At 44.9% G+C, this 27,815-nt stretch overlaps 1 protein-coding gene across 2 annotated transcripts in view; it reads right to left on the bottom strand.

Moving 5' to 3' along the window:
- Positions 1-26,729, bottom strand: part of LOC148024348 (glycolate oxidase 1-like) — an 87,569-nt gene extending 60,840 nt beyond the window's left edge. The window contains exons 1-5 of one of the 2 annotated variants that reach the window (XM_087693965.1): positions 26,594-26,729; positions 26,305-26,519; positions 25,745-25,869; positions 25,342-25,388; positions 23,718-23,795 (exon numbers count right to left, since the gene is read on the bottom strand). In XM_087693965.1, the coding sequence (XP_087550091.1) occupies positions 23,718-23,795; positions 25,342-25,388; positions 25,745-25,869; positions 26,305-26,519; positions 26,594-26,620 (492 nt within the window). In that variant the 5' untranslated portion in view covers positions 26,621-26,729. The other variant, XM_087693966.1, reaches the window with a different exon arrangement.
- Positions 26,730-27,815: the final 1,086 nt, after the last annotated feature.

Below are 27,815 nucleotides of genomic sequence, written 5' to 3'. Positions count from 1 at the left end.
AGATACTCACAAACTTACATTCATAATTAGCATAATCTTCGAGAGAACGTTAGCATAGTTCTGAGAGCTGTCTCCACAAATTTTCAAGAGCGTCACCTCCACCATATTGGAGAAGAAATGCATTCTTGAGGGCCTCCCATGCGGCTTTAGTTTCATCACCCAGGCCATGATACCAAGCGCTTGCTTCTTCTTTAAGACCAATGGTAGGCCACGAATCTTTGTAGCCTTGTCATCCCTTTCTAAGACGAGGAAAGCCATTTCCAAGCTATCTATGAAATCAGCAACACCCTCCCTTGGGTGACCAAAGAAACTTGGGAATGACATGATTAGAATATTATTGTTGTTCAAAGTAGAAAATGATAAAGTTAAATATTATATTCTCATAAAGTAATTTATTACAAGATGATCATAATATCAAACAAATTTTGATAGTTCGTGATGGGAATGATAAATGGCTCCACCGAAGCATTAATCTTAGCTAGTCTTTTATGGCCGAACATGAGAGCTATACATTGTTGAAAATGGATTTTTCAACTAAAGATAATGTGAATTAATTGAAAAGAGAAGGTACAAATGACATGTTCTCTCTAAATGGTTGATTCCTTGTATCACCATTTTCTATTTTTGACAAAGAACTTGGAAATCAAATATAAACTTTCACCACTTAAAAAGAAACTGAAGGTTTCTTGTAGAATGTTCTCAATGGTGACACCAATTAATGAGAGAGAGAATGAGCACTTGTAATCTCTACACAAATGGGATCAATCTCATCACATTAAGGGATGCAAAAGGAACACCACCTAGCCAAATTGAAAGTGAATTAGGACACTTTTACATACATGAATAGAGAAATAACATAAAAGAAAAAGAGTGAAATGTGTGATACAATATGAAGCCAACAATTAAAGGCGCTAATATTTAGAATTGTATCCCAACCCAAAATGGTGGGGGAGACAGGCACACATAAGTAGAAGAATAATGGTGGTGATGATGTAAGAAGAGAATTTGGAAAAAGGATGGAGAGGATGATAGTGCAGAGGGGTTTGGGATAGTGGAATGGGAAGGAAGGAAATAATGAAGAGATGGAGAATGAGATAAGATGAGGGCAGGAGTAGAAGAGGTTAAGGGTATGATAAAGTGGGGGATAAGGAGGGTAATGAAGTAAAAATATGGATAGGGAGTGAGAGAGAGGGAGATTGTGTGTGTGATGAAGTGGGAAATAAAGATGGTGGAGTGGAGAGGGATGAGGGAGTAGTGAAGGAGAGGAAGAGAATAGAGATAGTGAGAATGGTGGTAGAGTGGAGTATGTGTGTCTCCCCTTGAAGGCTCAAAGGGGTATCCTTTTATAGGCACATGATTGAATTATATTATCTGTTAACCCTAATTAATCAAGTATAATCTTGATTTATTAAAGTCTCAAATTGAATGATGCACTAGGTAATGAAAAGCAGTGCATAATACATTTTGTTGTCTTGTGTGCATAAGTCTTCATAGTCAAGCTTTCCAAAATAGTAAGAAAAGAAAAGGTACACTACAAAGGTTGGAAAATGTGAAAGAGAGTTGTGCATGTGCAATACTAATATAATGTGCTGTTTTACAATATGGGATGGATAGTTTTATAAGGTTTTGAGTAATGTGAATGTGAAAAGGTATACACACTTCTTATAATATGTTCTATCCTCCAAAAGGAGTGGAAGCTTGCTTTAGAGAGAGATTCATAGAGGAAAAGGCTTAAATAATAATTGAAAAGAGGTCTGAAATCTCCACCATTGTAGATGTGGTCTTTGTTACAAATCCTTTCATGCACCAATATATTATTACATTGGACTTGACCAAATCATTCGAGGAATGTACAAGGGACTTAGCAAAAGCCATATATAGATCAACCATGTATGCATTCCCATACACCCTGCCCCCATGTAGACCCACACTCTCTATTGCCCCCCAAAACAACCGGTATGATGATGAGTGCCGAGTTACTTGAGCTAGCTTATAGAGAACACTGGAGCTAGCTAGGCACTTGGACACATCGTTAAGTAGGGACGTTCTTCAAACACCTTGTGTGGAAGAAAAAGCGCGACTACTTCGCGAAATCAAAAGTAGAGATATATCAGTTATATTTGGGATGGGATAGTAAGAATGCATGGAATATGTTTCATGAAAGACAGCCCCCCATACAAATTACATCATCAAATGCTTGGCTTGACTATGGAAGAAAGCTGTATGATTTGCCAAGACATCACCTATGCAGTCCCCACAGGCCTATAGGCCAACACAGTGATCTTTCTTCACCTGGAAAATGTTTAGGAATGCAATTTACAAATTACAAAATGGAAGGGCACAGGATGAGGATGGGCTACTAGCAGAACATTTCTTATGTGCTTGCAATATACTAAAACCCATACTAGCACATATGTTCAGCAGAGCAATATGTGAAAGTCAAACAATACTATAATTTCACTCTTTAAGAGTAGTGATCCTTTGAACCCTAGCAACTACAAGACTATCATGATCAGCCATACTTTGGCCAATAAATATGGATCAATACTGGAACATGAACTTAGTGAGTAGGCTGAGATGAAAGGCATGAGAGCATGAGGACAAGCGAGTTTTAGATGTGGATATACCACACTGGAACTCAGCCATTATCGAGGAGGGTCCATCTTGAAACAAAAGGATCTATTGCTACTTCATAGATTTCCACAAAGCTTTTGATACAGTGCGTGATACGTCATGTGGGGGCACATAGGGGCAATCAGAAGATTAACGGTATCATAGGAGTGAAACAAGGATACCCGCTTTTACCCGCATTGTTTGGTTTATATACAAATGATGAAGTGTTTGATTACATTGACAGAGGATGTGGAATCAGAGCCAGTCTAGCACAGGTATTGATACCAATATGGTATGTAGATGGCATTGTTCTTATTTCAAATTCAACAATGGGATTACAGCACCACCTAGATGCTTTGCACGTCTTTTGTAGATATAGAGACCCCACACTAGACCTTGGGAAGACCAAAACTATGGTATACTTAGGCAACATGGGTGACTAGACCTATATATCAATTCACATTTGGAGAAGACATAGTGGAGCATGCAAGGGAATATGTTTATCTAGAATTCACCTTCTCTGGCACACGATTTACATTGAGAGGGGCATCAGAGGCACGTCTAGCACAAGGCTATGCAACACTAGGGAGCACGAGCACTCAAGAATCGATATGCTCTCGTATAGTTCCAAGAGTCTCGTGCCACTGGTCATTTGATACTCTAGTACACTACTATATGGAGCAAAGGTATAGGGATGCAACTTGTATCATAGACGTCTCAGTCCACTCACTGATCAGATCGGAACAGAGAGAGATTATTATGATGGCTGGGATAGTATGGAAAGGCCACTCACTGATCATGATGATAGCACATGTGATTTTAGGAGTAATCCCTCCAGCCCACATCCCATTGCCAAAGCAAAGCTAGGGGCAACACCCAAGTCACGGAGGCACTCTTTAGGGCAGTGACCTTTTGGTACTGATTATGGGATCTTCCACGTCATAGATACTCCAGAGTGGCACTAACTTCATTAGACAACTAGCAATAGAGAGCGAGAAGAACTGTTGACTTTCACATATGACTATCTAGATGAGCCTATTGAGCTAATATTGCATTAGCCCGATTTAAACACCCCCAAAACCTGCTTAATTAATGAATGAACATTCTTATTTTAAAAAGAAATGCAATCCTAGAGAATTACTGTTTCCCACATGCAAAACCCTACTTTGGGTGCCCCAAACTTTCTATAAATAGGCATGCAGCCCACCACTCTCCCTCAATCTCGTTTTTGCAGGTTTCACGAGTCACACTTCGTTCGACGAGCTGATCGCAGTCAGAGCTTCCCATTGTTATCTCCTACCATTTGGCACTTGATTCCAACCTTCATCTCCACTTGTGAGCTGTCACCTGCATCCTACAACTATCGCTTGCAGCCCAATGCTACCACCTAGTATCCTGGGGCTATCGCCTGTAGCCTAGAGCTGTCACCTGGTACCTTGGAGTTGTCGCCTACTGTTTGTGATGCTTGCGTTTTTTGTTGATGTCATCAGCTGGACTTATCATCATCAGTTAGACACTATCATCATCATCCAAAAAATATGTTTGCTGAGTTTCTCTCCCCTCCAACTTGTGAGAGTGCGCAACGGAAGAAGAAAACACGAACACGGAGGAGAGACAGAGAGAAAGCAGAGAATGAAGGAAGAAGATCTGCACTGACTGAAATGGATGCTGAATACTCTGAAATGGACTGATCAGTCCCTGCACGCAACTCGAAGCGTCAGTGAAGGCACCAGATCAGGGTGGGAACAAGGGCAGAACCGATGCCGGAGTGGGAGAGGAGAGAGACTGCGCTGAATCTGAAAGACAGAATGTAGGACTGATTTGGGGGGGGGGGGGGGGGGGGGCGCTGCTATAAATAGCCCCCCAGCCCTAAAACTGGCCGACAGCCCTAAAACTTGCCGATGGCCCAAAAGCTAGCCGACTAGCACAAAAAGCAGCCAATAAAGGCTGACTGCCACCCGAGAAGGGAATGCACACAAAAATCAGCAACACATAAACTGACAGAGCTCCTCTGTCTCCTGCCAGACTCTGACAGGAGCTCACAACCAGGAGATGACAGACTGAGAATGAAATAGAGCAGGCTAACACCCCCTCTCAGATCCTGGGAGGGTCTGAAGACCTAACAACCACATGTGATGAAGCAAAGAAGCCTGAGGCAAAGGCTTCGTGAAGAGATCAGCCGCATTGTCCGCCGTAGGACAATAAGCCACCGCCAGCTCCGAATTCACGATCCGCTCTTGAACATAGTGGTACTGAACCTCAATGTGCTTCGTGCGAGCATGAAACACCGGGTTCTTCGCTAGAGCAAGGGCACTCTGGTTGTCCACGCACAGCGCCGTAGGTCCTGTCTGGGAAAAGCCAATCTCCGCCATCAAGTGACGGAGCCAAACTGCCTCCATAGCGGTCGAACATAAGGCCTGATATTCAGCCTCTGTAGAAGAAAGTGCCACAGTAGGCTGCTTCTTCCTGCTCCAAGAGACAGCACCGGATCCAAGGGTGAAAGCATAACCTGTAGTGGATCGTCTCGAACCCACATCACCTGCCCAATCAGAATCACTCCATCCAGAAATAGTAATCCCATCTCCATACATGATCCCGTAGGATCGAGTCCCCTGTAAATACCGAAGAACACACAAGGCTGCCCTCCAGTGATCCTGTGTAGGAGTCTTCATAAAAGAAGACAACAAAGCCACCACAAAAGAGAGATCCGCCGAGTGTGAATAAGCCAGATAAGAGAGCCAACAAGGCACCGGTAACGAGTGGCATCTGTAAGGGGGACTCCATCTGCCAAAATCTTGGACTCAGGGTTCATGGGGCATGAAATAGGCTGACTCTCGGCCACACCAAACTCCGAAAGAAGCTCGGAGATGTACACGTGCTGCGAGATAAAAATGCCCTGTGCCATCTGATAGATCTCCAGACCAAGAAAGAAGTGAAGGATCCCTAGATCCATCATGTCAAACTCCTGCCGTAGAATAGCCCGAGTATACTCCACCTGCTGAGTGTCACTCCCTGTAATAATAAGATCATCTACATACAAGATAAGCAAAACACAAAGAGAACCCACAACCCGAAAGTAGAGGTTGGGGTCATGATCGGAGCGCTGAAAACCACTCTGTAGAAAGAAGCGGTCAATCCACTGGTACCAAGCACGAGGAGCCTACTTCACGCCATAAAGGGCCTTCCGCAGCCTGTAGACATGATCCTCCTTCCCCTACACAAGAAAACCAAGAGGCTGTGAAACATAGATCTCCTCCTCAAGGACGCCATTCAGAAAGGCTGACTTGACGTCCATCTGATAAACAGGCCAACACTGGTGAGCTGCAAGAGCCAAAATAACTCGAATGGTAGACATCCGAGCTGTAGGAGCAAAAGTCTCAAAGTAGTCCAAACCTGCTCTCTGTGGAAAACCCTTGACAACAAGCCTAGCTTTATGCTTGTCCAAGGAGCCATCTGCAAGATACTTGGTCTTAAAGACCCATTTCACACCTATCACCTTCCGTTTCTTGGGATGCGGTACAAGCTCCCAAGTATGGTTCCGCTCAATGGAATCGAGCTCTGCCTGCATAGCCTGTCTCCAAATATCCTGTGCAAGAGCCTCCTCCACTGTGGAAGGCTCTGAATCCTAAAGAATCTGAGACATAAGAGCATAGTTCACACAGAGTGAACTATCCCGCTGGGCCTGTAAGCGGGCGGATCTGCGTGGACCTATAGAAGAAGCAGGAAAGTGAGTAACACCTGAATCCTGCATAAGCCGGCGATACCACAAAGGAATCCTAAGAGACTCCTCCTGCTGCGAGGGAGACCGAGTAGTCTCCGGAACCTGTAAAGCACCTGTCTCTGAGAGGAACTCCCCCTCACCCAAGGGAAGGTAGATCCTCCTCATCTGAAGAAGGCTCCCCATCGGATGGCGGTGGATCCCTAGAAGACTCCTGAGGGGAGACTGAAGGGGTGGAAGAACTCGAAGAAGGAGTCACATCCGCCAAAGGGGGAGGGGAAGCCGAAGTAGAAGGAGGAATGGGAGTGGGAGGAGTCGATGAAGAAGGAGGGGTGCTAAGATGTATCCTGGAAGGAAGAGAAGGGAGAGAAGGTTTGGTTGGTTTGTCAATGTCGAAGAAGTACCTGTAATAGAACCATCAATCAGATCGTCGGAGGCCGAAGCCTCATCAAATATCACATCCCTGCTCACCTCAATCTTCCGTGTCGTCGAGTCGTAGAGCCGATATCCCTTCGTGGTCGTGCTATAGCCCACGAAGATAAGCTGTCGCGACTTAGAGTCCAGCTTCGTCGTCCTCTTCTTCTTGTCCATATGGACAAAAGCATCACATCCAAAGATGCGAAAGTGAGACACGGAAGGCTTCCTCCCAAAGAAAGCCTCAAAGGGAGTCATGTCCTGTAATGCCGAAGTCAGAGAGCGGTTGCGAATATGCACCGTTGTAGCCACCGCCTCACCCCGAAGGAAATGAGGAAGACTCCTATGCTCCAGCATAGATCGGGCCATCTCCACCATGGTCCGATTCGCACACTCCACCACACCATTCTCAGATGGTGTGTTCGGATGGGAATACTCCACCCAAATGCCGTGATCCTTGCAAAACTGAGAGAAAAGGTGAGAAGTAAACTCGCCACCGTGATCAGCTCGTACACCACGAACTTTGGAAGTTGTTTGTGTCTCCACAAACACCGTCCACTCGTAGAAACGGGAGTACGCCTCACTTTTGTACTCCAAAAAATAAGGCCACACATAACGACTGAAGTCGTCCACAATCAGCATCAAATACTTGGCCTTCCCAAGAGAGGCTGTGCCCATAGGTCCGCAAAGGTCGGTGTGAACCAACTCAAGCGGAGAAGTAGCCCTTCTAGAAGCAACCTGTGGGTGAGGCTGCCGATGCTGCTTGCCCCTCAAGCAGCTAGGGCACAAAGTGTGTAGAGGAGGAAAATTGGGAAGGCCCTCCACCATCTTCCTCCGAGAAGCCCGCCGAATAGAATCAAGGTTCAAATGACCATAACGAGCATGCCAAAGCAGCCCAAGCTCATGGGAAGCCCTCGCAGCCAAGGCTGTGAGCTTGATGCTGCTTGCCCCTCAAGCAGCTAGGGCACAAAGTGTGTAGAGGAGGAAAATTGGGAAGGCCCTCCACCATCTTCCTCCGAGAAGCCCGCCGAATAGAATCAAGGTTCAAATGACCATAACGAGCATGCCAAAGCAGCCCAAGCTCATGGGAAGCCCTCGCGGCCAAGGCTGTGAGCTTATAAAGCCCACCCTCCTGTGGACCTGTCCAAAGAGCATCACCTGTAGAAGCATCCTCCACTGTGACTGCATCCTGTGTAAAAATGACTCGGGTACCTAGCTGAGTAAGACCATGCACAGACAATAGGTTAAAGCCCAAATCAGATACATAAAGAACTTTGGCGGAAGAAGACCGCCTGTCAAAAAACATAGGTAGCGTCCCCACGCCTCGAACAGGAACTGTAGAATTGTCACCAATGGTGACGGTGCCCCCTCTGGAACGAAGATCCTGAAGCCAATCCTGTCTAAAGGTCATATGAGAATATGCTCCGCTGTCCACGAGCCAAGGCTTCTCCTCAGTGGTAGAAGCGAGGGCTGTATCCTCCTCAACAAAGACATGCACAAACGCAGACTCTATCGTGGCTGGGGCCGCCTTCGAGTCCTTCTCCTTGGGCTTCAAATGGGGGTACTTCTGCCAACACTTCTCCTCAAGATGAGTGCCCTTCCCACAGTGTGGTCACTTGGGCTTCTTCTCCTTCGCATCCTTCTTGGCCTCCTCCTTCTTGTCCTTGGCCTTCTCCTTCTGCTGCTTCTTCTTCTTACCGCCACCTGTACCTGTAGTAAAAGCCTTGGTGGAGCCACTGGCTCCCACCTCTCTGAGTCGCTCGTCATGCTCCAAGACAAGCGGGGAAAGTTCCTCCCATAGGCGTTTCTCGCGGGTCCTCGAAGTGATGAGGCTGGTATAGAAGACATCATATCGGGGTGATGGCAGCTGAGTCAAGAGAATCATCGCCATATCCTCGGACGATATCACACGACCAAGAGAGGCTAGCTCACCTCGCATGTCCTCCATCTTCGTGATGGGCTCCTTCGTAGAAGAAGAATCATCAAGACTGAGCATCCGTAACTTCTTCTCCAAAGAAATCTTGTGGGCAAACGTCTTATGCTGATACAAAGACACAAGCTTCTTCCATACTTCCGCCGCGGTCTTTAACCTGTGAACATGTACAAGAGTTGAGTCATGAAGACTCATAAAAAGAAAGGAACGGGCTTGAGAGTTGAGCCTATCCCACAAGGCAGCATGGTCCGTAGAGGCTCCATCTGACGAATCCATGGGAGGACGGGCGATGGGTGAAGAAACAAGCTCCCAGAGGTCGAATGTATCGAGGATGCACTCCACCTTGCACGACCAGAGGGAGTAGTTGGAACCATCCAACTTATCTTCCTTTGGATAGGAAGGGAGAATAGGCACCTGTATAGAGGGAATCAAGGAAGGCATCCGGACATCTGAAGTAGTCTTCACGGATGGAACCTTCACGGTAGATGGAACCCTCTGAGAGGCATGGATTGAAGAGGGACGAGTGCGAGGAGTCTCCTCCCGTCGTCGAAAAGCCTGATAATCCCGTCTCTGCTCAGAGGAATGATGAGAAAGGAGCTCATCCTCTGAGTCGTCAAAGCTTGAAAACTGGTAAGACATATTCCAATCTGCAAAACACAAAACACCAAAGAAAACTTTGTCGATGCCGAATAATGACCACCAGAAGGGTCACCAACCACCGAGCGGACCACCAAACACCAGTAAATGAGGTCGCCTATCAGCAGAAGGGGAAAACGCAGCTGAGGATGGAGCAAACTCCGAAGTGGCAGTGGCCAAACACCAAAAACGCAGGCTGCAAAGGAGTCGTCGGCTGAAGATCAGCCGCCAGTAGCCATAGACACCGCCTAATGAGCAAAACGCTAGTAAGGAAGATGTCGCCCAGCTGTTGGGGAGGCCGCCTGGCTGAAAACGCAAGCAGGAAGAGGTTGTTGATGACATGGCAGCCACTGGAGAAGGCGCCAGTAGCAAACGCAAAGATTTGGGACCTCCTGGAAGGGCCACCTTGGCTGTTGGGGATGAAGCGGCAGCAAGCAGAAGAGGGGTGTGGTGTCTCTCCAATCGATGAGGTCCTCCGTACTCTCAGTTAGGCGATGATACCATGTGAGAGTGCGCAACGGAAGAAGAAAACATGAACACGGAGGAGAGACAGAGAGAAAACAGAGAATGAAGGAAGAAGATCTGCACTAACTGAAATGGATGTTGAATACTCTGAAATGGACTGATCAATCCCTGCACGCAACTCGAAGCGTCAATGAGGGCACCAGATCAGGCTGGAAACAAGGGCAGAACCGATGCCGGAGTGGGAGAGGAGAGAGACTGCGCTGAATCTGAAAGATAGAATGTAGGACTGATGGGGGGGCTGCTATAAATAGCCCCCCAGACCTAAAACTGGCCGACAGCCCTAAAACTGGCCGACTGGCCCTAATCTGGCCAACTGGCACAAAAAGCAGCCAATAAAGGCTGACTGCCACCCAAGAAGGGAATGCACACAAAAATCAGCAACACATAAACTGACAGAGCTCCTCTGTCTCCTACCAGACTCTGACAGGAGCTCACAACCAGGAGATGACAAACTGAGAATGAAATAGAGCAGGCTAACACAACTATCGTCTACACTTCCTACAAAGTCCTCTAATGCTTCCAACTATCACCTAGTTTTTCTCTCTCCTCAAGTACCTACGTTTTTTGTCTTTCTCTCTCCTCACTGCCTGTCAACATCAAATCCAGTCTCTTTGGCTGCGTTTGTTGTTGTTCAACACACTGAGGCTACTTTGCTTTGTCTCAGGATCCATTCGGAGTAGGACACAATCTTCGAGCCAAAGGATACTATTCAGCATTTCTTACTTCCTGTCACGGAGGTACAGGACGAGCTTGGACGCATGCAATCCACCCTTCTAGAGGCTCATCTTGTGGGGATTGTGCTCTACAAGCTGCCTCTGGAGTTTGATGGAGTGGCTAATGATTTGTGGGCTTAGACTGTTGAGATATCGAGCTCCACTCGTGATATGCCAGGGTGACCGTTGTGCATTTATGTCACCGACTTGTCAGTTGTTTGCAGATGCGGTTGGTACACCGCCCATGAATAATAGCTAGATGACAGCTATCCTTATCTACTCTAGTTCGTGGCTCAGTTAGTATGCCACCTTAGTTATTTGAGTTTGGTTTGAGACCCATATATAGGATTCTTCTATTTCTTTGTATGAGAGTTCTTTTTGGCTTACACAACTAAGAAGAGGAAAACTGTTTTCAGCCTCCACCTTTGTGTATATTCCCCCATTGTGCAAGCAAAAAAGCTACAAGTGAGACTCCTTCCTTCTCTCCCACAATCTTGACATGGTATCAGAGCCTTGTTCGTGGTAAGGAGCTCAAGAAAGCAAGCCAAGCTCGCGGTGTTCTGGTAAGAGGAGCAGTGTTGCTTTCATTTTCTGTTTTGGGAGCAGATCTCTACAGGTAGCACAGCCGGAAATTGCAAGAGTGCATTGTCTCAGGTTGAGACGCCCTTCGCGGTGAAGCAAGAGGACAGTATATGCTGCAGGAAATGGCTTTAGCCCTTGGTGACCATGTTTTTTTTATTTGAGGCCATTTCGGGGCCTGTTTTGAAGGCGGAAGTTTTCTGCACGCACTCAGGAAAAGGCCCTATTTTATGCTGTGCGAACACTGTTCTACAGGTTGGTGAAAAGTTACTGTAGAAATTGCATCGTATGCCTGTGCGCAGAGACATTGGGAGTTACAGAATCATCCCTGTTGCCTGTTGATGCAAAATCGTCACTAGGAAGTGACTGAGTGGTCAAATACCACTTTCGTCAGTTTTACAGATTAGCCCTTGTGAGGCTGAAGTTGTGTTCTTTGCAGTGACAGAATTTTTTGCAGTGTTCTGTAATGGCGTCTGATTCTCTTTCACAGATTGTCACTGAAAAGCTTGACAAGAACAACTTCCAAGCATGGAAGTTTAGAATGACGAATTTCCTTATGGGAAAAGGATATTGGGAATTTGTTGCAAGAAATGAAGAAGAATCAGTTCTTCCTGATGTTCCCAATCAACAGCAAATGCAGGCATTTAAAGCATGGCATGAGAGAGCTAGGAAAGTTATGTACTGGCTGTCTATCAGTATTTCAGACTCTATGATTGTGCATATTCAAGATGCAAGTACGCCAAAGGAGGCATGGGATACTTTGTCAAAAATGTATAGCACAAATACGCAAGTCAGAAAAATGCAGCTCAAGCAAAAGTTGCATAATGTACAAAGAGAAAATATGAACATCAATGACTACCACATGAAGGTGAAGAAGATTGCAGATGCACTTGCTTCCATTGGGTCACCAGTGGAAGATGATGATTTAGTTTCTGTGACCTTGAATGGTCTAGGAAAGGATTATGCACAGTTCCGAACATCCATTTCCGTCCGTGAAAGATTTCCTGATTTTGAGGAGTTGATTGCTCTTCTAATTTCTGAGGAGCAGAGAAATGGTGGTGCATCTTCTTCAGGAGGAACTTCAAAAGAAGCTGTCTTCTACTCAAATGCTAGAAGAGGTAGAGAAGGCCGATCTGGAGGCCGTGGTAGAAATCAGAATATGCAGCAAACTCAAGAAAACCAGTCCTATGGAGGAGGACGTGGTAACTCTAGAGGCAGGGGGAGCCAAAGAGGTCGTGGTGGATGGCAAAGAGGCCAAAATGCAAACAGCAATGTTGAATGCTACTACTGTGGTAAAATGGGTCATATGACTAAAGACTGCTATAAAAAGCAGAATGACATCATGAATGGGAAATTGAAACAAGAGAATTATGCATCTTCTAATCGACAGGGTGATGACAGAAATGAGCATTTGTTTATGGTACAGCACATGAATAACTCTGTGACAAGTGCAGAAGAAAGCAACGATGTATGGTATGTTGACTCAGGTGCATCAAACCACATGACAGGTCATGCAGAATGGATGGAGGATGCAAGAAAAATGAAAAAACCAGGATTTGTGGAGACTGGTGATGATACTGCACATCCTATTGTGCAGATTGGAAAAATTCCCTTGTCTATGCAGGATGGGAAAAAGACATACATGTCTAATGTATTTCATGTCCCGAATATCACCAAGAATCTAGTTTCTGTTGGTCAAATGGTTGAGAAGGGCTTGCAGGTCAGATTTAATCCTCATGGATGCTTTGTTGAGGATATGAAAAATAAAGGTCGCTTGATAGCAAAAGAAAAGAAGAAAGGCAGAATGTTTACGTTGGATGCAGAAATGTCTGAATTGAGTGCAGCAATGTTTGCACATGGGACCGGTGTAGTTGCAGATATTGATATCTGGCATAAACCCATTGGTCATGTTAATGTACAGCGACTTAAATCAATGCAGGCCCAAAATATTGTTGCAGGATTACCTAAATTCAAGGTTGCAGAAATGCATAAGGTATGTGAAGCCTGTCAGTTTGGAAAACAGGCAAGAAAACCATTTCCTAGACATGTTCAAGATAGTAAGAAGCCATTGGAATTAATCCACTCTGATGTGTGGATTACTAAAGCTGCATCTCTTGGAGGCTGTCATTATTTTGTCACTTTTATTGATGACTATAGCAGAAAAGTTTGGGTGTATTTTATGAAAAAGAAAATTGAAGTTTTTGGGCATTTCAAAACTCTTAAAGCTATGGTTGAAAAAGAAGCAGGCTTGCAAATAAAATGCCTAAGGTCAAATGGAGGGGGAGAGTACCTCTCAAATGAGTTTGCAAGGTTCCTGCAGGAGCATGGCATAAAGCAGCAATATTCATGCAGTTATACCCCACAACAAAATGGAATTGCAGAAAGGAAAAACCGGCATATTGGAGAGGTATCTCGTGCCATGCTCAATGAAAAAGACCTGCCAGATTTTTATTGGGCTGAGGCAGTTGCTACAGCAGTCTACATAATGAACAGGACTCCCACTACAGCAATACATGGAATGACTCCAGAGGAGAGGTATACTGGTAGGAAACCAGATATTTCTCATTTGAAGATTTTTTGTTGCATTGCCTATGTTCATGTGCCGGATGAGTTGAGATCCAAGTTGGATCCAAAAGCTGAGAAGTGCATCTTTATTGGTTACTCTTTGCAGCAGAAAGGGTATAGATGCTATAACCCTTCTACTTGTAAGTTTACAGTGAGCAGAGATGTTTTTCATGAGACGAGTAGCTGGTATAAACCAGTAAATGTGATTGATGATGTAGATGCACAAAGTGGTAATGCTGCACAGAATTCACAGCAACAGTCACAAAATATTAGTGGACCTGGAGCGTCCTCTAGCAGTGGTTCACATTCTTTGCCATGGACAAGCAGATTGAGATCAGGAGATTCTTCTCAAAGCAATGCAGATAGTGGTATTCAGGTATCACGAAAAGAAAAAGAGAAGGTAGATCAGCCCATGTTTGATGTGAATGCAGGTCACTCTTATGTGGATGGTGAATCCAGTGGCTCAGAACAGACCATTGATGATGAGTTGGGTATTCCTTCTATTGTTACACTTGGAGTAACGAAGACCAGAGATGTTTTGAGAGCACCTGGGAGTGAACCTACTTTGCGCAGGTCTACCAGAGCTAGGTATCCTGCGGATAGCTGAAATATGATGGATTTACATGTGAGAGTGCGCAACGGAAGAAGAACACGAACACAGAGGAGGAGAGAGAGAGAGCAGAAAATGAAGGAAGAAAATCTGCACTGACTGAAATGAATGCTGAATACACTGAAATGGACTGATCAGTCCCTGCACGCAGCCTGAAGCGTCAGTGAGGGCACCAGATCAGGCTGATGATGACGGCAGTACCGAAGACGGAGGAAGATGACGGAGTCGGAGTGTGCACCTGCCAAAGGAGGGAAGATGATAATACAACTGACTGGCAAATGGGAAATGGCTATAAATAGCCAAAAAACCCAAAAACTGGCCGACCTGAAATTTGAGACCATAAATATGTCCGACCAGCATTTAATGCTGATCCGACCAGCATTTAATGCTGGTAAAAATGCCAAGAATGCTCAGAAAAATCCCGGAAAGGGTGGACAATGTCCGGCAGGTGAGACAAGCTGAAGAATGCAGAAACTGCCCCGGGAAATGCACATGAAATCCCGACTGGAGGAGAAAATGCACTAAAATGCAATAAACTGAGTGCTCTAGAATGAGCTACCTCCTCCGTCAAAACAAGTGATAGACACGTCAGAGCTCCTAAAGTGCTTGTCTGACTCAGACTGAAAGGCTCACAGGCAGGAGATGACAAGGCATGACAAACATGACTGCTAACACCCCCTCTCAGATCCTGGATGTGGCTGAAGGCCAAGGGAGAAACGGATCCTGGGGTGGCAAGAGGAATGCCAGGGTCGATGAAGTCCGTCGATGTAGACTGCTGCTGAAGGAGCTCCTCACGATCCTGGGAATCCCCCTCTAAAACACTAGGGGCCAGGGAATCCACAGCCGCATCACCGAGATCGTCCCCCTCTGAAAGGGATGGGGGGTACGAGGGAACCACCAGAGGAGAAGGTGGGGGATGGGAAGGAACCTGTGGAATAGAAGGTGCACAAGCGGGAACGGGTGTAGCAATAGACTGCCTCGGAGGAGCCTGCATCAAAGAAGAGGAATGGAGCCTGTAAAGTCCGCTCTCTTGCCAACCTGTAGATAAGACAGCGCCTGTAAAAGAATCCTCAATAACAACGGCATGCTCGGTGAAGATCACTCGTGTGCCAAGCCTCGTAAGGCCATAAACTGAGAGGAGGGGAAGGCCCAAATCCGGAACATGTAGGGCCTGTGAAAAGGAGCTCGAAGGTCGGTCGGTAAACAAAGGCAATGTGCCAACACCACTAATAGGCACCAATAAAATGTCACCAATAGTGATTGAACCCTCTGATGAACGGAGATCCTGTAACAAATCACCTCGGGGAGTCATATGACTCAAAGCACCACTGTCCACTAACCAAGGCTGCGCAGAAGACACTGCAGCCACGGAAGAAGGATCCTCCTCCAAAGTATGGATATGAAGGAGCACTGACTCATGGATAACAGCTCGTATAGAGGTAGAAGAAGGCTCCGATGTAGATCCACCCTTTGCTCCCGGACGAAGGTAAGGGTACTTCTTCCAACATTTCTCCTCGGGATGTGTCCCTTTCCCACAGTGTGGGCACTTCGGTCTCTCTGAATCTGAGTCAGAGCCTGAAGAACTGTCCTTCTTCTTAGCCGTTGACTTCGTCTTCTTCTTCTTCTGTCCTCCCGAACCTGCAACAAAGGCTCTAGTGGAGTCGGATCCACTAGCACTGACCTCTCTGAGTCGCTCGTCATGCTCCAAGACAAGCGGGGATAGCTCCTCCCATAGAAGCTTCTCACGGATCCTCGATGTAAGAAGGCTGGTATAGAAGACATCAAACCAAGGCGATGGCAGCTGAGTCAAAAGAATCATAGCCATGTCTTCAGAAGATATCGTCCGACCGAGGGATGCAAGCTCATCCCTCATATCCTGTAATCTGTTGATGTGGTCCTTCATGGAAGGACTATCATCAATAGCGAGCATCCGCAACTTCTTTTCGAGAGATATCCGGTGGGCAAACGTCTTCTGTTGATAGAGAGACGCGAGCTTTCTCCACACATCTGCTGCAGTCTTCAACCTGTGAACATGAACAAGGACAGAATCCTGCAAACTCAGAAAGAGGAAAGATCTAGCTCTAGAATTAAGCTGGTCCCATAAGGCTGCACGATCCATAGATGTCCCATCTGCGGGATCCACCTTAGGCCGGGGAAGAGGAACAGAAACAAGCTCCCAAAGATCGAAGGAGTCCAAGATACACTCCACCTTGCAGGACCATAGAGAAAAGTTGGAGCCATCCAACCGGTCCTCTTTGGGCAGCTGAGGAAGTACGGGTACCTGTACAGGGGGTACCAAAGGCTGCATCTTCAGCCCACTGGAAGGGGATCGCCGAGATACATGAATAGAAGGGGGACGGGAAAGAGGAATAGACTCCGGACGACGGTCCTCGTGATAAAAATCACGCCTCCGTTCAGATTTGTGTTGAGACAAAAGCTCGTCATCTGAGTCATCAAAGCCTGTAAACTGATGAGAAGACATCTTCCAATCTGCAAAACACCAAACACCAAAGAAAACTTTGCCGATGCCGAATAATGACCACCAGTCTGGTCACCAACCACCAAAACGCAGGCTGTGATAGCCTACAAACACCTGGAGCTGCAAAACGCAAGGGTATCTGATGAAGATCTCCAGAACAGAAGCCGCCAGCACCAAAACGCAGCCAAGGAGTGGGTCGCCAGCAGGAGATGAGCCGCTTGAAGATGGAACAACGGCCAGAACAGCAAGGTGCAGGCTGGAGGAGTGTCGCCCAGCTGGAGGAGGGCCGCCCAGGCTGAAAACGCAAGCAGGAAGAGGTTGGTGATGATGTGGCAGCCACTGGAGAAGGCGCCAGCAGCAAACGCAAATATGTGATACCAAAACAGGCCGCCTTGATCAAGGAGATGGTGCAGAAGGTGACGCCTCAGCTGTTGGAGACGTCTTGACCAGCAAACGCAAAGTTGTGGGTATTCTCCCGCGTAAAACTCAGCTCCGTGTACTCTCCTTCGGCTCTGATACCATGTGAGAGTGCGCAACGGAAGAAGAACACGAACACAGAGGAGGAGAGAGAGAGAGCAGAAAATGAAGGAAGAAAATCTGCACTGACTGAAATGAATGCTGAATACACTGAAATGGACTGATCAGTCCCTGCACGCAGCCCGAAGCGTCAGTGAGGGCACCAGATCAGGCTGATGATGACGGCAGCACCAAAGACGGAGGAAGATGACGGAGTCGGAGTGTGCACCTGCCAAAGAAGGAGGGAAGATGATAATACAACTGACTGGCAAGTGGGAAATGGCTATAAATAGCCAAAAAACCCAAAAACTGGCCGACCTGAAATTTGAGGCCATAAATATGTCCGACCAGCATTTAATGCTGGTAAAAATGCCAGGAATGCTCAGAAAAATCCCGGAAAGGGTGGACAATGTCCGGCAGGTGAGGCAAGCTGAAGAATGCAGAAACTGCCCCGGGAAATGCACATGAAATCCCGACTGGAGGAGAAAATACACTAAAATGCAATAAACTGAGTGCTCTAGAATGAGCTACCTCCTCCGTCAAAACAAGTGATAGACACGTCAGAGGTCCTAAAGTCCTCGTCTGACTCAGACTGAGGCTCACAGGCAGGAGATGACAAGGCATGACAAACATGACTGCTAACATTACAGCCATTCACTATGCATATATAGTCAAAGTGATACAGGAACCAGAACCCACTTCTTTTGAGCAAGCCATGGAAAAAGAAAAATGGAAGAAAGCCATGGATGAAGAAATGGATGCCTTGGAAGCAAATGCTACATGGGAATTGGTACCTTTGCCTAAAGGTAAGAATGCAATTGGCTGTAAGTGGGTTTATAAGGTGAAGCACAATGCAGATGGTTCTGTGAACAGATACAAAGCAAGATTAGTAGTCAAGGGGTATGCACAAACATATGGTATTGATTATGAAGAAACATTCAGTCCGGTTGCAAGGATGGCAACCGTAAGAGCAGTCATTGCTATGGCTGCATCAAAGGAATGGTCTTTACATCAGATGGATGTAAAGAATGCCTTCTTACATGGTGATTTGCAAGAAGAGGTATATATGGAGCAGCCACCAGGTTATGTGCATGCTGTTCATCCTGAGTTTGTTTGCAGGTTGAAGAAAGCATTACATGGCTTGAAGCAAGCACCTAGAGCATGGTCTGACAAGATAGGACAATATCTTGTCACTATTGGCTTTTAGATTTCCAAGGCAAATTTCTCACTTTATGTGAGAAAAACAGAGAAATATATTATGCTGCTTGTCATTTATGTTGATGATTTGATTATCACAGGTGACAGTGATGAAGATATCCTTCATGTGAAAATGCTATTGAAGCAGAAGTTTGAGATGAAGGATTTGGGAGAGCTGCGTTATTTCTTGGGCATTGAGGTGATTAGATCACCAAGTGGGATATGGCTCTTACAGAGGCAGTGTGGATTGGACATGCTGTCCAAATATAGGATGACAGGCTGTAAGCCTATTTCAGTTCCTTTGGAGCAGAATGTGAAGCTGAGCGCAGATGCAGGTGAGCTTCTGGAAGACCCTACTATATACAGACGCATAGTAGGAAGTTTGATTTATATGACTATTACCAAGCCAGATTTGAGCTATGCTGTTGGATTGGTAAGTCAGTTTATGCAGGCTCCAAGGAAACCGCATTTGGATGCGGCTAGACGCATACTCAGGTATGTGAAGTCCACATTGCAGTATGGACTACTTTATGAGACTGGGGTTCAGATACAGTTGCATGGATACACTGATGCTGATTGGGCTGGTAATATTTTTAATAGACGATCTACCAGTGGATATGTGTTCTCTTTTGGGAGTGCTGCAGTCACTTGGAGCAGCAAGAAACAGCCTACAGTTGCCTTGTCGAGCACAGAGGCTGAGTACAGGGGTGCAGCAATGGCTGCATGTGAGGTAGCTTGGTTGCATAAGCTACTTTATGATATGCATCAGTCTACAAATGGGCCAGTTGTCATTTATTGTGACAACATGAGCAGTATACACTTGGCAAATAACCCAGTCTATCATGCTAGAACAAAGCACATTGAGGTGCATTATCACTATGTGCGGGAGAGGGTTTTACTAGGTCTTATTGATCTAGTTTATGTCAGCACAGAGGATCAGGTAGCTGACATATTTACGAAGGCATTGGGCGCAGAGAAGCTGCGCAAGTTCAGAGACCTGCTTGGTGTGCAGGAATTGGGATTGAGCTCGAGGGGGAGTGTTGAGATATCGAGCTCCACTCGTGATATGCCAGGGTGACCATTGTGCATTTATGTCACCGACTTGTCAGTTGCAGATGCGGTTGGTACACCGCCCATGAATAATAGCTAGATGACAGCTATCCTTATCTACTCTAGTTCGTGGCTCAGTTAGTATGCCACCTTAGTTATTTGAGTTTGGTTTGAGACCCATATATAGGATTCTTCTATTTCTTTGTATGAGAGTTCTTTTTGGCTTACACAACTAAGAAGAGAAAAACTGTTTTCAGCCTTCACCTTTGTGTGTATTCCCCCATTGTGCAAGCAAGAAAGCTACAAGTGAGGCTCCTTCCTTCTCTCCCACAATCTTGACACAGACGTCATCGACACCCGTCAATTTTCTACAAACGTCCTCGATACTGCTTGAGCATGAGACGTCTTCGAGGCTACAAGGGAGGCTTCCATCGCAATCTGATGGCTCCAATGAGGCCTTTACAGCTTCAAAGAGGGGTGATAGGAAGAAGTCGTCGAAGGCCCAATGTTATTACTGTAGTAAGAAGGGACATTTACGTGAGGATTGCAAAGAGTTAGCAGCTTCGAGGAAGAAGAAGGAGAAGAAGAAGTAGAATTCAGACTCTTCCGCTAAGTCATCCTCTTCTTGAGACTCTAACTCAGATCCTCCAACCAAGGCACGAACAAGATCGTCTTCTTCAGATCATGGAAAGGGCTTGGCAACCCCTCCTGCTTTCTAGTACAAGTGATGCAATCATCCCTCCTAACTCTCCAATGCCAAAGAGGGAGTGTGAGAAGGTGGTGAGATGGAGCAAGTGCGACTCATCTATATAAGTATACAGGTGCACAAGTTCCAAAGAGGGACGTCTCTAGTGCATCGACTAAAATCCTTGCAAGTTTGAATCCTGGAGCTAGGATTAATATCCAAGTTTATGATGGCCTGCTACTTGACAAAGAGCGGCATTGGCTCCTAGTTCGAGCTCACATGAGGGGATACTTTGGCAGTCTTGGCTAAAGGCAGGGAATCCATGGTCACGTATATTTAGAGGCATTTTTGGCAAGATGGTCTTGTATACTACTACATCAGGTTCTCTTCGAGGCACCTTGGTGGTGGCTTGACCACCCACTGCTTGGGTATCCATGGTTCTAGTCTGGTGATTCTTTGTTGTATGGACTATGATTAGACTTTATCATTGTATCATTGTATTATATCAAATCACCCATCACCTAAGAGAGGTGCTAACAGTCTAGACAATTCATAAGTGAGCTATGTTGGGCATGGTTAGGTATTTTAGGCATTTTTTGAATGGTCATTATGATGCTTATTTGGCCATTTTATGCTCACCGACGAGCATTAAATGCTGGCCGACCTATTGCCATTTATAGCATATTTTTATCCTATTTATACCGGGCTCCCTCCTTAGTCAATCATATCATCACCACAAGTTCTATGAAGCTAGTGCCAGTGCCTACGAGCTAGTGACTCACTGTTGTGCACATCATTCTCATGTTTGGTATATGGATTCCATTACCCGAGCATTCTTCTAAGTTCTCTTCTTTGCAATGTTCTTTTGTGTTTCTCTCTTTTGTCCTTATATTCGGCAATTTATTACAACATCTATTTATGCTTCCATCCTAACATCCCTATCCAAATGAAACCAGCCTTTCTTCTTGGAATGGGTGGTGACAACCTAATTGAAGAGTTAATTACAGAATAAATAAATGTACATAAAATGAAATACACACTTTACCATAACATTCTTGGACAATAGACACCCTGTTGGCCCCAAAATTGGCGCCCCTTGCGGTATTTCTTTACCTTGCAAGCCTTTTGGGTCATTTGCCCCTTGATTCATCCAAGACTTCTTCTCCAATTTGACCCTCGGCTAGCCAAATGCTGCCCCAAATCAATTCAGGATGGGCTGGCTCCTGAAATCCCTTGATAATCTTCAATTATCAGCTGCTGATTTCAGTCCCTTGAGCCTTCAATCTCTGGCACGGATCCCAAGGCGGCTGCTAAACCCTAATTTCTGCTGTAAATTAGGGTTTACTATAGAAATTACAGATTAGCCCACCAAAAATGGCTGAGATCTCCTCCGAATGGCTGAGAATTACTGAGAATGGTTGTGCATAGACTGAAGGAGATGAGAGAATGCTGTAAAGAGAGAAAATTTTGAGATTTGTCGCGAAGAACTGATCAAAATCAGTTGCTGCCCTATTGTACCAGCCCCAAACGGATGCACCAACAACAATAGGAGCATCAGAGACTGTGATCTTCAGGAGAAAGTGCATCAGCAGCAATTGTCAACTTCCCAAGGTCAAGAATATGCAATCTCCATCACCAAAATGGTCTCCAACGGCTGGGAATTGGCCCCAAAAGCTGGCAGCAACAGTCCAACACCTCTTTCCAACAGCTCCAAAATGAAAAAACGAGATTTCCCTCTCCCTTCAGCCCTATTTAGCCTTTCCCCCAACTACATGGGAAAGTTTTGCCAAGTGGCAGCTTTCTTAATCCATTTTCAGCAATTTCCAGTCATTTAATTAATTTTCAGAATTAATTCAACCCTTAATCCATGCCCAGAAAATTGACCTTGCCCATCCAAAAATTAATTGGCTTGGCCATTTGCAACCCAAAGTGGTCCCATGCATTAATTGACCCTTGGACATGCATTAATCCATTAATTAATGCCTAGGCCCTAGTGTCACCACTGACACTAAATGGCCAATAATGGTCCTAGGGACAAACTGGCACCATGGTTCACCTAAGAACCTAACAAGTATAACTTATTACAACTTTTGCCTTTGACACCCATCTTTTTCACAGGGTCCTTGGGCCTTCAACTGTAAAAAAAAGTAGCTTGCACCTCACATGTGCAACACATGTGCATCTTTTAATTGCACATTTGATTAATCCTTTAATCAAATGTCAATTAAACATAAGCAAAGCATCAAATTTTCACGTCCTCGTGACACCAAACCCCCATGGTCTACTCCTCAAAACAACTAGCATGATGATGAGTGCAGGGCTACTTGCACTCATCTACAAAGGGAGATTGCTCTGGGCACTTGGACACATTGTGGAGCAAGGATGCTCTTCAAACACCTCATGCCAAATGAAAATCAAGACTACTTGTTGGCAAAAGTTGAAACAAAGATATACCAACTATTCCTAGGACAAGATAGCAAAAGAGCATGGAGGATGTATCCACGAGAGGCAACCAGATTACATCCCTAGATGCTTGGCTTAACTATGGGAGACATTTATATGATGTGCCAAGACAGCTACCCATGCAGTCCGCACAGGCCAGCAAACCAATACAATTGCCCTTTTACCATAAAAAAGGTCAGAGATGCAATAGCACAAGATGAGGACAATGTCATGGCAAAGCATTTCTCACATGCTTGTGACGCATTAGCACCCATATCAGCATGTCCCTTCAATAGAGTGGCACGAGAGGGATTCCGTGAAGTCAAAATTTTTAGTATAGTCCACTCTTTAAGAGCGGCAATAAGTGCCAAAGTGAATGCAATGGGGCATTTACACATGTATGAGAGAGTGACAAGCCATGTGCAAGCACCTAGGGGGTGTCTGCAACAATTGACATCACCATAGGAGTAAAGCAAGTATGTTCACTTTTCCCCGCACTATTTGGATTATATATAGGTCAAGTGTCTGACTACATCAACAAGGGAGGTGGAGTTGGAGCTAGCCTGGCTGGAGTGTTGATATCAATAGTGTTGTATGCCAATGACATTGTACTCAATTCCACCTAGGCAAGCTATAGGTGCATGTGGATCTAGTCACAGCAGTTATGGAGGCTTGCATGGAGTTCTTTAACCGACAGCCGATACAGTATGTTTTCAGGATGGCAAAGGCAAAAACAAGCATTACTTGATGAAGCCAAGAAACAGATGACAATGGCAAAAAGGATTGTAATTTGAACTAGGGAAGGAGTGATGATAGTGACAGTGGATTATGGTGGCAGTGGTTGTGCCAACAGCTCAGGTGATTCCAAAAAATTCTGGTTGACCTATATGCAAAGTTCAAGTTTCACCATGTTAACCATAATCAATCAGCAGACACAGTTTTCCATTTTAAAATCGTTGCAATCAAAATGGTCTTTCAAACAAAAAACTTCATTTGGTCCCATCACTACTTCTCTAGAATTTGACACAGGTTGAAAACTTACATATAGTTGAAAGAATCTGATACCATTTTCAATCTGTGCAATTTCTTCAATACTGCAACTAGATGACATTGAAAGAACCTGCACATAAGTATTATAGCATGAAGAGTGGACTTACTCTAATCAAGTGTAATCAAACATAAGCAGAAATGTCAACTACACAATCACATTCGCAAAACAATGGAGACAATGGGAACGATTGCATGATTAAGCAAGTAGTACAATAAAGGATTGTTGAATTATATTTTCTGTTTCAAATACTCCAACTCCTTTTTCAGTAAAACTATTAGCCCTTTCCTTACTGCTTGTTTCATGACTCGCAGGCTGGCTGTAGGCCCAACACATTCAATTTGTCCCTTGGCTACCCTAAAGCATGTAAAGGGGAGTACGTGAAAGGCAGCACCTCCTCAACTTAATAAACACCAATTCAGAAGAATGCAGCTGCTTTTGAGTTCAAGATTTTGGGTGATGCCAGTGGGATGGAACATATACTAGGTTAACCCTCTGTACCTTCACAAGAGGTTGAATGACAGATGTTTATTTATTTCTACTCCTCACACTTAATCAATGTATCACAGATTAACTACAATGAAAATGGACCCAACCCATTTACAAAAAATTCCCTATCACCCTGGGGTCTTTAAAACATCAGTCAAACTCTTACTACAATTCTCAAAATGCCAAAGCATTGTTGCAGGAAGGATGTCCTCCCCAGCCTTAATCTTGAACCCAAAGTGACAGTTACATACATGTAACATACAATCGCCATTAAGCGAGCATCTTAGACATACCTGAAGCTTTACACCAGAATGAATGCTTCTTTAATGTATATGACAAGGATGCACATGGACCAAAAGGTCTGATGAAGATCATGGCATTAGACAAGGGCTTATAACATACTGTCACTATGCCCAACACGTCCCCACTGAGTTCTCATGTATATGTAATGTTCTACAAGCAGCTGAACTTTTATTTCAATCACTTGAACCTAACAGGTTCATCCTTGTTTGCCGTGGGCATAGTTTCCTAACAGTCATCCACATCACAGATTAGCAAGTATCTTATTGTTTTCAAGTTTGTTGTGTGGACTGGGGCACATTTTTCTTAATTTCTGCATGTGAAAGTGCAGCAAACATGTTCCACTCCATAGATAGCATCACATTAGTTGTGAAATGCAGCATGGATGGAGCTTCGCCTTTCAAGTTTGATCATGCCCATGTTTGTCAGCTTGCAACACCAACAATTTTGCATAAGTTGCCAGTCCATTTGTGCTCTTCTTGTGGGTGAGTTGTGGGTTGAACGTTGGTTCTCAGTCTAGATGGTCATAGTTTGTGCATTTTTGCATTCAGCTTCTGTCCAACTCAGCCCCTCTCAATTCAACTATGGTTGCTCAGCTCTCAAGTCAATCCTCAGATTCAGTTTGAAAAAGCGGTCACTTCAATAGAACTTCCATGCACGAATGGTAAAAGTGAAGCAAACATTTCTGAAGTGGGGTCCTCGTGGATATATATGTGGCTGATGGTCATGGGAATCAAACTTAATATTCTCCGAAAAGAGACACATTTCATCAATAACCGGTGAAGGCACAATCATCCTATTTTCTCAAGGGTTCAAGCTAGAGGTATACCATGATTGTTCCAGCAGCTTTTGCTGCTCTTGCTGTGGCTAATTCACCTGTTACATCCAAAGAAGCTATTTCAATAAGGGAAGACAATCCAAAGAAGGTATTTCAGTAGGGGAAGAAAACCCAGGCAGATTTCTTGAGCGACAGCAAAAACATCACCAAACATTCCCTTCCACAAGAAGAACAAGCAACCTGGAATTTCTAAATGTTTTTCCAGACCAATTAACCTTTGCTAGATCGATCATCACAGTGCTTTCAAGGTGCCTTTTGTCATTACATAAATTTGCTACACCGCTTTTAGATTTTCCTGGCCTAATTGGAAATTTAAATGGTATTTTACTCCAGAAGATGTTGATGTAGGCAAAACTTGTCTTAGGCAACTTCTCTGAAGGCCATCGCAGCTTACCTTGAGGGTGGGCCATTTTATGCAGGGCAGTTGGCGCAATCATGATTGGCATGGGGATTTTGAAACCCAAGACTGATGTGGACAAATTAATTTCAGTCACGTCCACTAGAATTCTTGGGCACAACCTGGCAAAATCATAATTCAAATTGCAAAGATTTTACCAATGACTCCTCCGGTTTAGTCAAGGCAAAACAACAAAAGATTCCTCCGATGCAACCAGACACTGACTCAAGTTCTTTAATTGCAACAATTCAAAAGTTTCCAAAAAAGAATCATAATTAGAAGCTCCTTCATTGTACATGTTCATTTGGACATTCTAATAATGTAAGGCTTGATGAAACACTGAATATGTGGATGATTCATTCAAGCCACTCATCGCCACTTCGCTAGGATTAGCTTTTGATAAGATCATGATGCTCCTTACCATGTCTATTAAAATGGGAAGTCTAAGTTGTGAGTACAAATTAGACGGTCAATGTATGATTGTCCAGGTAGTGGGTCATGTCTTCTTGTAAGAGATTAAGGGAAATAAACTCTTGATGGCAGGTACTGGAGCTGACCTGATGGTGGAGAAGGCGGCTCTGTTGAGGTAGAGGGTGCGCTGGTCTTCAGCTCCTGAGGCATAGAAATCAAACACCATCTTGGGCAGCCTCTGCTTGGCGATGGCCTCGTACTCGCTCACGTTCACCACCATCTCTCTGTCTTTGCTAGCCATCCTCTCTTCTTCATCAACGATAGCAATCTGCAAACCCACACTCTGCATCCAAAAACGAATCTTCCGTGCTGCGCTAAGTTATTTCTCCCCTTCTCTCTTCTCTATTTCGTCTTCTCCTTCTGTCCAGGATCAACCCTCCTCGTGACGTCAACCTCATGCATGCCTACTGGCCTCTGAACCTGACTTAATAATGTAGACTCTTTAGGCTAAAATAAGGACAAGTAAGATTAAACCCCCTCTATCTTTTTCCTATATCTTTTTTTCTTTTTCCCGTAAATGGACAAGTAGTCAAATTAACCCCCCCCCCCCCCCCTCTCTCTTTTCCCCAGGGGTAATTCTATTGATTATTGGAAAAATACAAAACTTGCAAAGAAACTAACTGGACAACAGAAAAACCCAACAAGACCTAATCTTCCTTGGGAGAACACCATAATACCAAACTACCAGTGAAGAATATCTCTCAATCAAGAAATGTGCACTTCGAAATTGGGAATCAAAAATGAAGGCATACTATGTAGTCTAGTTATGCCAAGAACCCCAAAAACATAGGAAGTGAAACACAATCTTCATATGCAGTTGCAAAAGATCCAAAAATGTAGGCTTTCCAAATACCCAATCACGAGGATGCATGGTAGTTCCAACCACACGACGCTAGATCTCAAATAAAAGGCACTATATCTTTCTTAGCTTGCCCCCAGACAAGAGAAACCATTAATGATATGACTCCACACTTGTAGTAAGAAGAAGCACAACCCATTGGAGATATTGCATGTAGAAAGTTAGAAGCAGGAGGAGACCACGCACCAACATTCACCAAATAAACACTATATTTGAAGGGGATTTTGTTGGGCCAACACACCATCATCATCGATTTCCACCAAGTCGCACTTTTATGAAGGCCCCAAATGGAGCTACCCGCTATCTCTCACCTAGCCGACATGCCTTCGAACCTACGAGTGTAGTGAGCTTACCTCAATGCCGAAATGAGTTGTCTTCTCCCTTGCACACACCGGTAGCTCCACGATCCTAGATGCTAGCTCAAGCCTCCTCCATCGAGCTCCATCCACCATAGCCACGTGCGCACAAGAAAATAGAAAAGAAGAGAAGAGAAGAAGAGAAGAGGAGATGGTGAATCTCTCATTCCCACACACTCACTCCCTCATACTCTCACACTCCCTCTCTCAAGAGCACACACACAAGCAAGGTGAAGAAAAGAAGAGAAGAATGTTAGCCACACACCAAAGAATGAGCTTCCATTCACTTTTTGAACTTTATATACAAGCCCTAAAATCCAATGGGCACCCACTCCTTTTTACATGACTGGTTGTTGTGGCAAGGTCATTTTTCCTATATCCC

Source organism: Lygodium microphyllum, chromosome 15 (assembly GCF_053477565.2).
Source record: "Lygodium microphyllum isolate KBCC chromosome 15, Lygodium_microphyllum_v1.1.10, whole genome shotgun sequence".
In the NCBI taxonomy this organism is placed as follows: domain Eukaryota; kingdom Viridiplantae; phylum Streptophyta; class Polypodiopsida; order Schizaeales; family Lygodiaceae; genus Lygodium; species Lygodium microphyllum.
This window is presented reverse-complemented; position numbering and strand designations above follow the sequence as displayed.